The 18,401-nt window shown below is 43.5% G+C and overlaps 1 protein-coding gene and 1 non-coding gene across 2 annotated transcripts; one reads left to right on the forward strand and one right to left on the reverse strand.

Moving 5' to 3' along the window:
• The first annotated feature begins 4,450 nt into the window (after nt 1-4,450).
• sdr42e2 (short chain dehydrogenase/reductase family 42E, member 2) lies at nt 4,451-12,817 on the forward strand. The gene is made up of 11 exons (XM_056605905.1): nt 4,451-4,894; nt 6,637-6,732; nt 6,830-6,887; nt 7,243-7,361; nt 7,453-7,528; nt 8,763-8,845; nt 9,504-9,641; nt 10,033-10,098; nt 10,386-10,449; nt 10,617-10,690; nt 12,584-12,817. Exons 1-11 carry the CDS (start codon nt 4,451-4,453, stop codon nt 12,815-12,817), a joined length of 1,452 nt encoding a protein of 483 aa, XP_056461880.1.
• An 869-nt stretch (nt 12,818-13,686) lies between these two features.
• Nucleotides 13,687-13,768, reverse strand: trnal-uag (transfer RNA leucine (anticodon UAG)). Its single transcript has one exon. It is a non-coding gene; the product is annotated as a tRNA-Leu (tRNA).
• Between the last annotated feature and the right edge of the window lie 4,633 nt (nt 13,769-18,401).

Genomic DNA, 18,401 nt, shown 5'->3' on the forward strand with positions numbered 1-18,401 from the left:
AACACTGGTACAGGCAACAACAGAGTCCTCTTCTCAACAGTCAGCCACTTACTTCAGCCTCCTAAATCCCTCCCTCCAGACATTTCCACCACCCAATGCACTGCGTTCCTGGACTTCTTCAGCTCTAAAATCAACACCATTCACCAACAACTGGCCTCATCTCGCACCCCCTCTGATGACCCACCCTGGATGATCTCTTCTGGCCAACCTCTCATCAGCTCCCTCTCTGACTTCACCCCAGTAACAGAACAGACCGTTTCAGAACTCATCCGCAAAGCCAAAACCACCACCTGTCAGCTCGATCCTCTTCCCACCTCCCTTGTCAAAGCATGTCTTCCGTCCATCTCCCCCATGATCACCAACATAATTAACTCCTCCCTCACTACTGGTACTGTACCCCCCACTCTCAAGCTGGCTGCCATCACTCCCATCCTGAAAAAACCTGGTGCTGACCCAACTGACCTTAACCATTACCGGCCCATCTCCAATCTCCCTGTCATCTCCAAAACACTTGAAAGGGTGGTTGCCGCACAACTACAGTCCCACCTCGACACAAACAATCTCCACGAACCGTTCCAATCTGGCTTCCGTCCAAAACACAGCACTGAAACAGCCCTAGTCAAAATCACCAACGACCTCCTCCTTGCAGCCGACTCTGGATTACTCACCATTCTCATCCTCCTCGATCTCAGCGCAGCATTCGACACCATCTCCCACCCTCTGCTCCTGGACCGCCTGGCTGGCATTGGGATCACTGGTGCTGCACTCTCCTGGTTTACATCCTACCTCACCGGCCGTCAACAATTTGTTCAACTAAGCAACCACAAGTCTGGGTGTTCAGGTGTCTCACTGGGTGTCCCCCAGGGGTCAGTCTTGGGTCCACTCCTGTTCACCACTTACCTCCTCCCGCTGGGCACACTCCTCCGTCACCATGGGGTCCATTTTCACTGCTACGCTGACGACACACAGGTCTACATCTCCACCAAACCCACCGCTGCCATCCCCCCCAGCCTCCCTCATCACGTGCCTGGAAGAGATCCGGAGCTGGTTGAGCAGGAACTTCCTGAAACTCAATGGAAACAAACCCGAGGCCCTGCTCGTCGGATCCAAATCCACCCTCACTAAATCACAACACACCCCAGCTCCACTCATAATCATCGATGGATTCTCCTCCAAAGTCAAGAGCCTCGGCGTCATCCTGGACAACACCCTCTCATTCGCACCCCATATTCACAACATCACCCGGACTGCATTCTTCCACCTGCGCAACATCGCCAGACTCCGCCCATCACTGACCCAATCCAGCACTGAAATCCTAGTTCACTCATTTGTCACATCACGCATAGACTACTGCAACGCCCTCCTCACCGGACTCCCCACCAAACTCATCAACAGACTGCAGATCATTCAGAACTCAGCCGCCCGGATCATCACCCGCACCAAATCATCTGACCACATCACCCCTGTCCTCATCCAACTTCACTGGCTCCCAGTACACTACCGCATCCAATACAAAACCCTACTCCTCACCTACAAAGCTCTCCACAACCTAGCCCCCAGTTACCTCTGCGACCTCCTCCAAGAATACACTCCCTCCCGCTCCCTCCGCTCAACCTCTGCTGGACTACTATGTATCCCCACATCACGACTCACTACAATGGGTGCCTGCCCGGTCATTCAGCTGTTCACCACCCAGGCTCTGGAACTCCCTCCCCCCACACATAAAACAGTCAGACACCATTACAACCTTCAAGTCACAACTCAAAACGTACCTGTTCAAACTCGCACACACCGTCTAACTGATCACTGTTATAATTGTTTGTTTGTTTTGTTTTGTCTTGTTTTTGTTTTATTTATTTTTTATTTATTATGTTTATTTATTTATTTATTTATTTTTTCCACAATGTCTTGTTTTTTTTTAAACGATTTATGATGACTATATGCTCTGTAAGGTGACCTTGGGTGTCTTGAAAGGCGCCTCTAAATTAAATGTATTATTATTATTATTATTATGAAACAACTGCATATCAACAAATCGTTCCTCACTTGGCAAAATAAAAATTGTTTGGGGGTTGGCTTGCTTTCCATGCTGTCTGAGAACCATCATCATCTCCAAACGGTACTCAAGACTAATATGACAATCATTCTAAGTTTGTTTCTACTATATGTTAGATTTTGGGTTGCATGAACATGGCTATTCAAGGCTGACCAGCGACACAAAAAAAACCTGAAGAAACTTTGGTCGCCTAGCAACCACATGTGCCATGCTTCCCACACAGGCTTCAGTTGGAGTGGGAATGCTCACGTATGCCCAGTGTGTTTGCACACTCAGCTCACAGCACTTCCTAGAATGGTGGTAACTCGGGACTCAAAAGAGAGGCAGATTTTGCGGATGTATAGTCGACCATAAACATCTGATAAAATAATACTCTATATTGTATACTTGAGCAATTTAGAGTCCCTGGATACTGGTGTTGTTTAAGTATTGCCACTATTGATGTTAACCTATTATGGGATGCAGCACCATAGCATTTTCTGTCTTCACCCTGGTGGTCAGCTGCTCCAAGGCCACATCAACAAGCAATGCCAATACACTGTCCCTGGATGGGCAGGCATACACACACACACACACACACACACACACACACACACACACACACACACACACACACACACACACACACACACACACACACACACACACGCACATACATATATGTATAATTTTTTTATCATATGTTTATTTATATATATATATATATATATATATATATATATATATATATATATATATATATATATATATATATATACACACACATGTGATAACACACACAAACACACACAAGCTTTGAACAATGGAATTGCGTTGCAAGCAATGACTGCTGCATTTTTGGTGAGCATTGGAGTAAATAAAGAACTTCAACACACAACCTACTAAAAACATTAATGGAGCACATGAACATCGCAAACAAATTAGTAGCCTAATTTAAAACAGAAAAAAAAAATCATCCATCAGAAACTTTATATAGCAAAGAGATCGTATTTCTCGGCTGACTTCTGAGCATCTCCCGCCAGTACCATGGCCAGCACGATCAGCTGAGAGAGGATGACGTCACATCCACATGCTTCTTCTTATTCTCAGGATTATTTCAAGAAGGTATTAGTTGTTGTTTTTACGAGACACATTGTAGATTTATTTATTTATTTATTTATTTTTTACCGTTTCAATATTTATTATTCAGTATTTCTGGCATTGAGTGCTTTCCACGTGATGCAGCATCGCGCACTCGTCGAGCCAGTGTTCAGATGGGCCGCTTGCCGACTCCGTAGATTTGGGGCGCAGAGCTCTGCAGCGAGTTCTTTACCTCATTACATACGACAGGGGGCACTGGATCCTTGGAGATTTGTGCCCCTGCATTCTGGAATCCGATATTGTTTTCTTTCTTGTTTGTTCAGTAATCACTTGAATACTGCCAGCCAGTGGCGGTGGGTCAATAGAGGGCTCAACACTCGAATATATCTGCCGACTATGAATCCACCATTACAAATACGAAATAAATCATCAAAAATAAATAGGCTAGAATTAATTTGCATTTGCTGAAATGTTGTAGGCCTATAGTGATGACAATAAGACTCAATATCAGAATAATAATCATGGGACAAATAGAGATAGCTGCAGTGGAATGGCCATAAAGTAGAAACCATTCTGTCCAATCATCTGAATCTATCTGAATACCCCCCAACCATTATACATTGTTTTAGTTAATTTCCAAATTAATGTTCTTCTTGGTTATTTATTTCTCTCTGTGGAAATGTGTATGACGTAATCCACTGTAGTGTTTATGCCAAATAGTTTAATTGAATAGTTTAATTGATTCAAATCAGTTCATTAATAGGTAAAAAAGAATTGTAGGAGTTTTTTTGGCTTCATATTGTGAGTGGTTCCGCAACCTTACAGTAGGCGGCGACTTCCTTCAAGACAATTAGAGGTAATATAGGCCTACAGGCACGTCTAATTGTTACGTTGGGGATGATCTCACACACACTGTCCTCGGAAAAGGTCTCTCTCGCATACTGTATGCAACGGAACGATTATACGGTAAGATAATGATTACAATGTTAATTTATAGGCCCTTATTGGCTATAAGGACCTCTTATCACTATGGGTCAACGTTTTTTACTTTAAAAGTTTATTTTTTTAAATGCATTATCAACGGGTCCGATTAAAATGAAATGAAAGAAATTGACCGAGATCACAAAAATAACATATTTCTAAAAACATTGTCAAATGCTGACAATTTTAAAAACAAAACTTTATGTAAGCTAGTGCACCCATATGGATACAGCCTGCAACCGAATAGCATTTTATCAAACTTTTTCCTTTTGTTTTGTCTGCTTATTATTTCTTTGATCAGCGCAAGTCGGTTGGATCTCTAAACTCAGGTGGATGCAGATCCCGTGCACAGGTGGCGCTGACCCCCTGCATTGGTGCTTCGACCCCGAGCAGCGTCGTGTGTCGCTTGCTAACGACCGTACCCCCACTCCGTCGCCCTCACCCTCACACCCACCCGGAGCCATGGGCCGACCCAATCGCTTCAAGACCACCGTGACCGGCTCTAAATCCACTTTTGCCAACCGACACGTGGCGAGCGGAACGGTGGGGGTCAGGTGCAGCAACAATAGCAGTTGCGGGGGGAAGGTGGAGGGGTCCGAGCGTGGAGAAAGGGCATCGCTGGGCAGTGGGAGCCCGCGAAAGGTGCTCGTGACAGGTGGAGGGGGATACTTTGGCTTCAAGCTGGGGAGAGAACTCGCGAGTAGGGGGATGAAAGTCATCCTGCTGGATATACAAACGCCCCAAGCGGATCTTCCGGATGGAGCAGTGTTTTATGAGGTTGGTTGTGACGATAGATTTCTTAATATTGATTGAACAGTGTAAAAAAAAATAACCCAAAGAACTTTCGTTTATTATTTAAAGTTGACACATAGCCATACACATTAGATATGTAAGCCTACTCTGAATTGTGTTGTTTATGTGAGATATAACGTTATTATAACTAATATTTGTTCAGAACATTATTTATTTTTTCACGTTTCAATAACATTTAACTATGTTTGGAAGAATTATGTCAATGCTATTTAAATGAACTTTTATTGATGTGTAATAGACTATTGGCTGTTTAAATAGCAGACGTTTTATAGAAACTTGCTGTGTATGCCGTGATTGGTTAAATTGCTAAATGTACTAATGAACTACTAAGGTTTTCCTTAAAATAGCTTCGGTGTGTCTTTATGAGGCTGTGTTTGTTTGTGTGTGTGTGTGTGTGTGTGTGTGTGTGTGTGTGTGTGTGTGTGTGTGTGTGTGTGTGTGTGTGTGTGTGTGTGTGTGTGTGTGTTTGTGTGTGTGTGTGTGTGTGTGTGTGTGTGTGTGTGTGTGTGTGTGTGTGTGTGTGTGTGTGTGTGTGTGTGTGTGTGTGTGTGTGTGTGTGTGTGTGTGTGTGTGTGTGTGTGCCAGTGCGCGAGCCTTAACTCGCATTGGCTAATTCTGCGTTGTATTTACAATGAGCCGGGAGACAACTGTTGCTTTGCCACGAGAGCTTTAACTTTGTGTGGGAGCACATTAATCTAAACGTCAGTGCTGTCTGTCTCACACTCACTATCTCTCCAGCAGGGCATCTCTCCGACTCGCGAGCATGTTAAATTACAACATCTGAATTAACATACCCACTAAACAAATGAATTTAAACAAAAATACAAAAATAGATTAAAGGAATAAAAGGATCCTTGGTGAAATATAACGTAACTATAAATACACTGGTTACATGCGCTCCCATCCATGTGTGGGTGTGTGAGTGTGTGAGGGGGACCAATACCTTAGTGAACACATGGACCAGGTGAATGATCCACCCCAAGCAGCAGGTGCTAAGTGCCTGGGGCGGGGCCCTGATTCAGGTTACCAGGGCCAGACCCCGTGCCGCTGAGCAAATGGGATCATGTCTTGTATCCAGCTCTCACCTTAATTATACAACCCTCGATTCTAACGCACCAGGTAGCTTGAGCCACTTAATACACCTCACAACCTCACCTCAACCGCTCCACAAACAACCTGCTGTTATCAATAAAGTCAAGTCTTTTAGAGGAGGCTTTTTATTCCAAAGTGACCTCTGATGAAATAGATATGAAAACGGGCTGGTATACAGGAATGGGGCATCTTGCTCAAGAACGACTAAAGGCCCACTCTCTCTCATAGTGGACACATGTCATGATTAAAGGGTGTCAAGACAAATATGTGAGCCTGGTTTTCCTTATAATTCATAATAATTAATAATTCATTGAATTTATTTAGCGCTTTTCTAGACACTCAAAGACGCCTACAGTGAAGGGGGGACCTCACTAACCACCACCAGTGTGTAGCACCCACTTGGGTGATGCACGTCAGCCAATCGGCGCCAGAACGCTCACCACACACCAGCTTGAGGTGGAGAGTGAGGGATGAGGTGGAGAGTGAGGGAAAAGAACATTTAAACACTATCGACCATAATTAAACCCTATTATATTAAGGGGCATCACATGTTGGCCATTAACAATAACCATGACTGTAGAAGAACATAAGGACAGTTCTTTTGTCACTTTCAGGGGGACATCCGGGACTATGCCTCGCTCTTCAGGGCGTGTGAAGGAGTAGAGTGTGTCTTCCACACAGCCTCCTGCGGCATGTCTGGTCCAGAACAGGTTAGGGAGTAGCGATGTTGACTAACTATTCCAGGATATGAATGGATGTGGAGTTTTTATGATTTCTTATGATTGTTTTTACCTTCTTGTGACGAAGCTGAGGAAGGAACTCGTTGAATCCATCAACGTCAGCGGTACAAACAACATCATCAATGGTAAGAAATCAGACCAAAGCAATCATGTTTTCAACACACATCATATGATGATATATTGAACGTGAATTAATGGTTGCTATTACACATTTATTGTTTCAGTATACGTTGCAATCTTGTGGGATTCATTTTTGCAGCAATCAAACAGATATAGAAATTAAACCTTGAAGAATATGCATAAGTGCAGTAAAAGCATCAAGCGGGGTACCAAAGTAAAAGCGTGTGGCCGCAGCATCATCTCCGCAGGATAATTCATATTTGTGGCTGTATTTTCTCTCCTTGTGGCTTCACAATTACAATCATACGAATATGAATACCATTGCCTTCTCCAATTAATTGACCTTTCCATGTTTTCTAGTTTGCAAGGAGCGAGGCATCTCTCGGCTGGTGTACACGAGCACCATCAACGTGGCCTTCACGGGCCAGCCGATCGAGGACGGGGACGAGGAGTCCCAGCCCTGCGTCCCACTGAACATGGTGAGTGGGTGAGTCCCAGTACAACATCTATGGGTTTGCCTGCTAGGCAAAATAATGCATCTAAACCGTGTGAGTATGCTTTCTATTTCAGTATTTAGACCACTACTCAAGAACCAAATCTATTGCAGACCAGATGGTCCGTGAGGCCAACGGATGCGGGCTAAAAGGTTGGGGTGCATGAAACCACCATGACGAAACTTTTTGAATCATGTGATATGTTATTATTGTAATCTTTTGACCGCCCAATTACACTCTACGCTTAATGCGTCCATTTCCTTAAAAATGTCCTTTTCCAACAGGGTTTGTGTGAGCCGTTACTTGGTTAGCGCAGTGTAAAAATACAACTGCAGCCCATTTAGAACCTACATCTGATAAAGAGCTAAGCTTGACTGGAGATGAATTGACTTTTTGGCGGTCTGCGCTTCATTCATGGGCTACAATTCATTACCAAGCAGCAACGTCAAAACAGAACAGCTGTTAAGCCTTTATTTCCTTTCTTTGTGGCAACTCTATACCTACTCACTGACTAGTCTCGCTAATGTATTCAATTATTCTAAAAACCAGTAGACCGGGTTTCGTTCGGCTATATATACGCACACACACCAGTCTACTGTTCCAGCTTCGCCCGCTGAGGATATGCTATTCATGCATTATTTAAATACGGTGCATTAATTATTACACGATTTGTGACATAGATCTTGGATATAACATCTAAAAGGGTTATATAAAACCCTCTCCGGAGCTGTATAGATTTCACCTGGTGTGTATGGATTTACAATCATCTGCCTTTACACCTTTCTGTGTGTTTTTGTGTGTGTGCCTAAGTGAACAGATATGTTTGAAGTTTTCTTAGTTGTTGTTAGTTGCTGGTTGAAAATGAAAAAAAACGTCAATGGTAAAATGACTTGTTCTCCGCACCATTTGCTGGAAGTTGCTGTAGCAATGGTTAATGTGTACATATATGTAATATGCCTTTGCATTGACAAAGGATTGTCAATGGAGATCAAGGATAGAAGGAAAAAAACGAATTTTAAAGAAAGTGGGTACTTTCCCAGAATTATCTGGTAAATGATCCACTGGTAGCAACTCAACTCTTTTTTTATTCATTATGAAAATGTGGACGGTGAGCAGTCAAGTGTCGGAGTAACAGAGATCCGGAAGGGAGTCTAGTTGCTGAGGAGCTCTGTGAGATACTGAGGGCAAGGGCGTCAGGGATCTGGGAATCGGAATCTTGGCCATTTATTTCTGCTCATACTGGAGCCTATCCAGGGTTCTGCCGGGAACCCCTGATAGGAATGCAAACACATAACTTCCTGTTTCCCAATGTAGATTGAACAAATATTTCCGGTTCATAAAAGGGTTCATAAATTGTATTATTCTTCTCATTTATGTTGAACACAGGTGGCGGTCGCTTGAGAAGTTGCGCCTTGCGTTCCTCTGGCATCTATGGGCCCGGAGAGAGGAGACATTTCCACAGAATGATGGTGAAGAACCCACACAGATAAACAAAACAACAAAACAAATCAACAAGACACATTTCAACTCATGTCTTATTCTATCCCAGTTGACGATGGGCTGTTGTGGCAGAATGTAGGTCTGCCTGGAGAATGTACATTATTAATCAGACGTTGGCAGGTATCCAGTTGCTGTCTGTTCTTTCATCCCTGTCTGTTTTCTGGTTTTCTAGATGGATGGGGGCGTGTTTGGGGGGGGCGGGGGTTGAGGAGTGTAGGGTTTGGACCGTGATGGAGCCCCGGTTCTGCTTGTGCCTTGTTGTTTGAGGCCAATGACTTCTTGGTGGAAAATATAGACATGTGTTGTAATGAAATGTACAGATAGCCCTATTGTTACGCATACACCCCCACCTCTCCATCCCACATAAGACTTGTTATCAATCTCTACCCCTTCCCTCTCCTCTGTTTCGCATTAAGCTTTTTAGGAGACACTTTCATCCAAAGCGACTTACAGAGGATTCTAAATACATCTCATTAATGTAGCAGGGTTAGGAGTTCAGCGATTGACTATAGGTAGGTTGCATCGACATTGGGGGGAACCGAAACCAGTACCGTAAGGCTGGTAGTCGAACACCCTAGTCACCACTACATAATCCTCCTCTCCTCCACCTCCTTCTACTCTCTGCAGGAGAACCTGAGGCGTGGTTTGATAGGCTTCCAGTTCGGTGAGGCCCGGGCTAAAATGAACTGGGTGCATGTTGACAACCTGGTGATGGCGCACGTGCTGGCGGCTGAGGCTCTCACAGCCCAGAAACATGGCATAGCTGTGAGTGACTTTATGCACCTCAGCTGGCTGACCAAAACAACTGGGCCATACATTAAACACTATGGAAATATATATGTGGGTATGAATGAATGAATGGATGATTTATCTTTCTTTTCAGTGTTTTTTACAGTTTTGGGACCAATCCACTGCGAAATTATAAGACATTTTAAATCAAATATATATTATTCAAATAATAATGATCGTAAACATTGGCCGTACTTGTAGTTATAGGTTGTTGTAACACATGTTGGCCTATTACCCTGAGAGGAATGCAAGGTTGGAGTGAGCTGTGTTAGTGTGTTTGTGTTTGCGTTTGCGCATGCATGCATGCATGCGTGTTTGTGTTTTAATTGCCCACTTTTAATGGACTGGATTTTTCATCCTCTTTCAGAGTGGCCAGGCCTATTTTATTAACGACGGCGTGTCAGTCAATGTGTTTGAGTGGCTTAATCCATTGGTAAGTAACTATTCACTCCTAGTATTTAGTCATTGATAAGATGCTTTTACCAAAGTGGCTCACTGTGAATTTAGACACAGGTCATTGAGGGATAGGTAGGGGGTCATGATCTGTTGGATATCAGGATGCAGACTGCTGACCTTGGTGATCAAACACAATACCTTTTGGCTGGTAATCAAACACCCAACATAATCAACAAGCTGCTATCAAACTTTATCAGTATCAATGTATTATTGAGGAGTCATCATTTTGTTTTATGACATGTATCTGCCCTGTTATCGTTGCAGTATAAAATGTTTGGTCACAGAAGACCGATGGTACACCTGCCAGTTTCACTGGTCTATTGGATAGGTAACTGCTTTCTTGATGACCTTGTTTGTTTGCCTGTGTCTGATTGTCTTTTTAGTTTTGATAAGTTTTGTAAGTTCATTTACTTTTTTTGATATTTGTTTTTTATTATTAGTTTGTTATTTTTAAGCAAAACTGTAAGACTAACATGTGTATTTCCCCCCTGTCAGCCACCATTCTGGAATACCTTCATCTAGCTCTGAGACCAATCGCTGAAACCCCGCTTCTCTTCACAAGAAATGAGGTGATTAGACTCATTCAAAGCCGAACACAATAACCGCACTAAAAATGCTTAATTTTCTCTATTTATAAAGGTTCACATGTTGCAAAACACCCAATGTGCTTGTCTGTGTAAGGGACCATTGTTGTACTCATTGACACATTGATCTCAGGTGAAATCCGTTGGTCTGTCATACCTGCTCTATAACCCATCTAGTCAAACAATCAAGAATAGACATACCACCGCTATTAACATTGAAAAGTGTGTGATCTTCTATTTGTTGGTATACGTGTGTGTATATGTGTGTGTATATGTGTGTGTGTGTGTGTGTGTGTGTGTGTGTGTGTGTGTGTGTGTGTGTGTGTGTGTGTGTGTGTGTGTGTGTGTGTGTGTGTGTGTGTGTGTGTGTGTGTGTGTGTGTGTGCGTCTGTCTATGCATGTGTGTGTGTGTGTGTGTGTTTGTGTTTGCATGCATGTGTCTGTGCATTTGTGTGGGTATGAGTGCACGCATGTGCACTTGCATCTTTGTGTGTATCTGTGCATGCCTGCATGTGTCACTGTGGGCACGTGTCTGAGTGGAGCTGAAGAGTTTTGATTAATCCCTCAGTCTCACAGCTTTCCTCTTCTTAATGCCAGACTCTCTCCCCCCCCTATCCTTTAATTATGCAGAATTCTAAACCCAATTAAACTATGGATAGATAGGGAGTAACTGTTTATGATCGTTAGGCGGTGATTGGGTTGGTCTCAGCTAATGAAATACCGCCTTTCCTAGGCGTCATGCAGATACAGATACATGAGTTATCGTAACAAGGGGTGGTATGACACGACTGTGGTGTAGCTTGACACTAAAACATTAACGGTAAAATTTCTCAACACCCTAACAAGACCATATTAAAGGGACCTGGTTGGCGACAAAGCCTCGGAGGGCTTCATGAATGTGTGATGAGTGGGGAAACTATAGCTGGGACTGCTGGTCTGAACCGTGCGCAATGCGTTCTCTAAGACATCTCCTGGCTGTTTGCTAGGATATCACTGTTTGCAGCATGAATAAAATATAAACTTGCTTGGGCCACAACGGAAAGCTTGTGACGGACACGAAGGGTGTGAGACAACTTTGGCGTGCAACCGACTTTATCTGCCAAATTTGAATTCAGGCTCGAATTTATGCTCCTCTCCCGGGAAGGGCAAACAAACCAGTAAATGTATCAGCAAGGTAGAGACCGGACAGAAGTAACATTTGCCCAAGCCAGTCAGACAGGCCAAGGTCCCGCCCCAGGGTGACCTGTGTCCTTGAGTATCTGGCCTGTCCACGGGCTTCCGCCAGTATGTGTTAACTTTCCATTCAGTCACCCAATCCTGAGACAGTAAGTAGATAGGCCTGACGACGGAGATGCTGCAAGGTGACGTGAGGGCATTTCTAAGCTGAAGGCCCATGGATTACAAATTCATTAAATCAATGAAATTGAAGGTGCTATGTGCTTGTAGAGGGGGCTTTTGTTTTCAGGAATTAATTAATGCTAAAGACGAAATAACCCTTTTATAATGTAAGGGTTGAAGAGGTGGAAATCCATGTAAAGGGTAACATTCTGAGGTTTGATTGATTAATGGGACTAGGGCTGCAACTAACAGTTATTATCTCTTTAGATTAATCTATCTATATTAGTCTTTCATTGTGTTACCTTGCCTTTTATGCAGTTAAGAATTTTATGTAGTCATCCAAAAAACTGAAGCATTTAAAAATGTGTGTTATTTTTTCTGATCATTCAAACAGTTACATTTAAAATGGCTAATATACCTGCGAATGGGCAATTAAAAAAACATTTGAATCGATCAAGGTTAATCAATGTTTTCAGCGCGACTTGTGGCCCCCAGATATCCCTCAGCTAATCCAGATCCATAAATCTCCTGTGACGCCAGGTGAGGAACGTCGCTGTGAGCCACACCTTCAAGATCGACAAGGCCCGCAGAGAGCTGGGCTTCTGCCCCAAGCAACACGACCTGGGGGAGTCCGTGGAGCACTACGTCAAGACCCAGACGCTGACCTCCGACCCCTGGGACCTCAGCCTCCGCTGGAAGTTCCCCGCCTCATCTCACACCTTCGTCCTCCTCCTCTTCATGCTGGGTCTCAGCGTGGTGCTGATTCTGATGTAGTGATGACAATCACAGACCACCAAACGATCAATAACACATGTTCAATGGCCAACGTCTCTCTATAGAGGAAACATGGCATCTGTGTAATCCATTTGAATTTAAAATGCCGAATTAGGGGATTCATTACATTTGGAGTTGTGGAGAGGAGGGATCCATTATTTAGTGTCCATTTATTTCAGGGAGTAGGTAGAAGGATTTGAAGTCGGTGGCAGTACGTTGACTTCATCTTTGGAATGATGAGCTGCATTTTGTGATTTGTTGTGATCAGATTGGGTACAGTATCAATATGATTGAAACCATCTAGAAATCGATATGGATTTGCTTGAATTTGAATATTTTTGCAAACTAAATGTGAAAATGCTATGCCGATAACAGTAATCAAATGTTAATATCAATAAACATGTTAATTTGAATGCTTCATTCGCTGTGTTTTTTTAATGTGATATGCATGCAACAGTGATAAACAATGTGTTATTGAATATAATAGTGATATTTGCATATGTCTAATGTACCCAAAATGTATTAACAAAACCTGACGATTATGGTAATCTAGGAGCTTCAATGTAGGCTACAATATTTAAAAAAAAATGATATTGTACAGAATGCAAGGTATACGTTACAGTATATGTCATAGAAAATGTATTTTGGTAAAGCTATGATTTTTTTTATTATTAGCATAGTATCATAACATGATATACAATTAATAAGCTGTTAGTGTATAGTGTTAGTGTAAGCAGTATACTGTGTTAGAGCGATATAAGCTTCCTTCCAATGCGGGTTGATTGGGGGAGTTATTATATAATAGATATTGACGTTTTGTCCAAATTTCTATTCGACAACATGTTAAATTTGTATCCTGAAAAAATAACTGGCAGCGGTGGGATTCGAACCCACGCCATCGAAATGACTGGAGCCTAAATCCAGCGCCTTAGACCACTCGGCCACGCTACCACAACATGATATAAAGATATTCTCAAATATTAAACATATAGCTATATACCATATAGTCGTTTAACTAATATTGGCACTTATCTAAATAATAATAGATAGTTTGAGCATATAATTATTTTATTAATTGTAGTACTGTCATTATTATAAAATTGCTGTTTTAATTTAGTCTATGAAATTGTATTTCTTGGTTAATCATTAATGTACCTGTATTCATATTAACATGAATGCATTATGAAGGCCTTGTTTTCTGTTGGCGGGTCGCCACCGTGGATACGACAGTTGCTATGCAATCGCTGAAAACACAGCTATCAAATTACGTCAGTTCTCTAGGTAACGTTGACATAGGGCCTAACTAGAAAATGCATTTCCTGCAGAAAATGAGGTGAATGCTGTAGTGCAAAGGGAGGTTGAAAATATGTTTTAATAAGTCACATAGTTTAAGACGTAAAGAAATGTTTAAGATCTTAAATCGAGTGAAGGGATTTGATGTTCAAAAGTCTAAATGAAGTAAACAATGTACACCAAAATGTAAATGGTTGGAAACAAATAAAATGACAGCTGAATGAAAAGCCCAAAGCATTGCTAAAAATTCAATATTCTGTGCCCGTATCGGTTGAGCCAAACATTGTCAGAATAAGTGATGCCAGTTCCTGATTGTGGGGTACTGATACTGACTAGTATCAACGGCTGCACACAGAAACCTGATTTGCATGCAACTATGTTTCTCCTTTATTTTTATTTATTTTTGCATGCAACCTTGCGGGCCAGAAAAAAATTAAGAGGGGCCGCATTTGGCCCACGGGTCGCTAGTTGAATAGGCCTGGGCCCCGTTTCCCGAAAGCGTCGTTAGCCTAAGTGGATCGTGAAGTGAGTCGAAAGGGCATCGTAGAGTTTTCACCACGTTTCCCGAAAGCATCGTTGATCACGAACGTCTTGAAAACGCTCGTAGCTAACGAGTACTCCAGGGGTGCTCGTAGGTACTCGTAGGACGCTAAGAGCATCGTCAGCTATAGCCTCAGTGGCGTCACCATCGGACATTCCGTATATTGGATGCGTTTTATTAAAACGCATTGCGCCTTTATGTTCTTAGTTTGGTAATTAATAAAGATTATTAATCAATTTATTAATAAAGATGTTAAAATGGCCAAAATAAAACGTGACAGTCCAGAAAATGTTTGCGCAGGCAGGGTACTCAAAATGTGTGAGAGAAAGTGGGGGGATTTGTGAAGACTGACATAGGCTACTCATAAAACGTAGCATAAAATAATGTAAAAAAAAAAATTAAATTAAAGAAATTAAAAAAAATTAAAAATAACGAAATTAAAGAAATTAAAAAAAATAAATAAATATTTTTTTTATAAAAAACAAGCAAAGGAGCAGGCAAAAGGCTGGGATATGGTGGGGATTGGTCACGTTGACGGGAATGTTTAGTGACATGAGGGAGGGTGGAGGGGGTTAAAAAAAAGTCTCAATCACTATTCGACGCGCATGAAAACCAGCCGCGTAGTTATGAGGGAGGCCGTCCTCACACCGATCTTCCTCATCGTCATCGTCCTCAACGTCCTCCGGTTCAAGCAATGCCACCCCAGCCTTAGCTGCAATGTTGTGCAACATAGCCGTCACACATGGTGTGAAGAGGAATTATTTCAGGGGGGAAAATGCCGTGAAACGCACAGTGCATTCAGGATTAGGACTGATATATGTCGGTTTAAGCCTAATCAATTGTGTTTTGATTAGGCTTAAACATCGTTATCGGGAAACGGGGCCCAGCTCAGTTCCGAGGTCGCGTTTCAACCTGGTTTCAACTGCCGACAGTACCCTTTGTGGTAGGCCGGATGTCGGTCGCCGCGGCAGCTACGTAAACATCGTAAACAACGTCCTCCTCCCCAAGAATGCAGACGAACGTCTCCACCTCCTTGTTCGCCCAAGCAAGCGTTTTACGCGACATGTTAATTGTAAAGAATAATACCTCGAGGCTACTGTTTGTTTGTTTTTATCCCCGCGTCACCCGGAAGTGATGATTCTGTCGACCAATCAACGGAGGGGGTGTGTAGCTAGAATTTCCCGGGACCCTTTCAGGTGTCTCGTCTCGTTTTCAGTACCCCAACGGAGGAGTCCTGAAAACGAGGCCAAAACGGGTACGGCTAAGTCCGGGTCACGCCCACTTTTGCCGGTGGAAACGCGACCCGATCCGCACCTTTGCGATCCGATCCGTTCCGCACCCTGCAGTGGAAACGCGCCATAGGTGTATAATTGTGGCAGGAGATAAGTCCCAATGTATGTAGAGAATAATAAACAAGAAAGAATACAACTTAAAGAGCCCATGCCATTAAAATCACATTTTTCCTATTGTTTGTTAAATAACATAGGTCTGAATAAGTTTGTGAGCTGTGGTAAGTTTGAAATCTATGCAGTTTGTCTGCTGAATGCAATAGGCAATGAAAGGAAAAAGGCAGAAGAAATGAGCCGATCTGGATAAGGTGACACTGTGACGTAGCGTTGTCAAACTATTATTCATGGCCCTGCCCACTCGCTGGGTTCGTAACCACCCACAAGAATTCTGAAAGAGTCGTGATTGAGCTAGTGCTAAATGCTAATACGTGTACGGTAGTTGCTTAGTTCGTAGTAACAGGCTAGTTACAGAATTTTGAATGCAATGGCAGAACGACATCGAAGTACATGAACTGCGACATGCTGCCTGCCGCCGGTTGCCGCGAGGCACCACCGCCGCGAAGCACCACCGCCCGGCAGCGGGCAGCCGGGCGGTGGTGCCTCGCGCCGGCAGCAGGCAGCAGGCAGCGCGCGGTTCTGTCTACTACAGATTGATGTGGAAGTGGAAGAACCAGAGACGTCGGAGAACCCGACGAAGTCCTTTGTGATTCATTATATCGTCTGGACGTGCACACGGCTTTTGGCCGTGATAATATGTATTATTTGATATAGATATCTGTATTATATGATATTATTTAGATATAGAGCTCCAGGACTGTAACGCAATTGTTGTACACTTCCTTGTTATTTGGATAACCGTCCTGCTGTTGGTGTGATGGCGCATAACACGTCGTACTCTCGTCTCTGGTATTTCTACAACGAGACTCGTAGTGGGGGTTATCTCAGCCATGGCCAAGGGATTGTTGACCGCGGTCGTCTCCCGCCGGAGTCTCGCTGCCGATGGACCACCACCTCGGCTTCAGGAGGCGGTGATTAGCGCTGACCGCTGCCGAGGCGGTGGGAAGCAGGGCTCAAGCGGGATACATTCGCGGCCAACAATCCCCTTCTCCTCCATGTCGTGGTTCATGTACTTCAGGGAGTCAAAGCCAAAGTTCCTTTCCCCCAATTCATTATCAACCATGGCTGCGATAACCCCCACTACGAGTCTCGTTGTAGAAATACCAGAGACGAGAGTCCGACGTGTTATGCGCCATCACACCAACAGCAGAACGGTTATCCAAATAACAAGGAAGTGTACAACACTTGCGTTAGAGTCCTGGGGCTCTACATCTAAATAATATCATATAATACATAGATATCTATATCAAATAATACATATTATCACGGCCAAAATCTGTGTGCACCTCCAGACGATATAATGAATCACAAAGGACTTCGTCGGGTTCTCCGACGTCTCTGGTTCTTCCACTTCCACATCAGTCTGAAGAAGACGCGGTCGTTTGAGATTCATAATAGCCTATCGTCTGGAGGCTCACACAGCTTTTGGCCGTGATAATATATATTATATATTATATGATATAGATATCTATGTATAATATGGGTTTCTAAGAGCCATTGCGATACATCCACCGTAAACAGAGCGCATGGTACCGTGGCTACAAGCTGCTCAGGGCCAGGTGATATTATATAGATATCTATGTATAATATGGGTTTCTAAGAGCCATTGCGATACATCCACCGTAAACTGAGCGCATGCTACCGTGGCTACAAGCTGCTCAGGGCCAGGTGATAATATATATTATATTATATTACATAGATATCTATGTATAATATGGGTTTCTACGAGCCATTGCGATACATCCACCGTAAACAGCGCATGGTACTGTGGCTACAAGCTGCTCAGGGCCACACCCCCACCCCCCTCCTTGACCTGCCTTGACACGCCCACCGTAACCAGAGCGAATGGTACTGTGGCTACAAGCTGCTCAGGGCCACACCCCCACCCCCCTCCTTGACCTGCCTTGACACGCCCACCGAAACAGCGCGTTTGGGGGAAGCTCAATGTGCGACTAGTTCGGAGTGGCTGTAACTCTGCCCCACGGCTGAATTTCGGGGACGTCTTTGAATACTGTGTTTGTGGCCCACTAATACCTATATTAAAGCATCCATAAAATAGCATGGCATGGGATCTTTAAAGATCCCATGGCATGCTACTTTATGGATGCTTTTATAAGTGTGTTGGTGGGCCCCTAATACAGTACTTGAAGTGTTCAATAAATTCACTCATGATGCACAATTACAGCAACTACGAGCCAGTCCCACAATGATCTTTCCACAAACGTGCCGTTTTTATGGCGCGTTTCCACCAGAGGGTGCGGTTCGGTTCGGTTCGCAAAGGTGCGGCACGGATCGCGTTTCCACCGCCAAAAGTGGGCGTGACCCGGACTGAGCCGTAATGAGC

The sequence above is a fragment of the Gadus chalcogrammus genome, chromosome 2 (assembly GCF_026213295.1).
Source record: "Gadus chalcogrammus isolate NIFS_2021 chromosome 2, NIFS_Gcha_1.0, whole genome shotgun sequence".
In the NCBI taxonomy this organism is placed as follows: Eukaryota; Metazoa; Chordata; class Actinopteri; order Gadiformes; family Gadidae; genus Gadus; species Gadus chalcogrammus.

Excerpts from the sequence above, each read along its gene's own strand:
- sdr42e2 (XM_056605905.1), top strand. The coding sequence starts at position 4,451 with ATGCAGATCCCGTGCACAGGTGGCGCTGACCCCCTGCATTGGTGCTTC. Across the intron at positions 6,733-6,829 it reads GCATGTCTGGTCCAGAACAG|CTGAGGAAGGAACTCGTTGA; the intron begins GTTAGGGAGTAG and ends CTTGTGACGAAG. Across the intron at positions 7,529-8,762 it reads CAACGGATGCGGGCTAAAAG|GTGGCGGTCGCTTGAGAAGT; the intron begins GTTGGGGTGCAT and ends TGTTGAACACAG.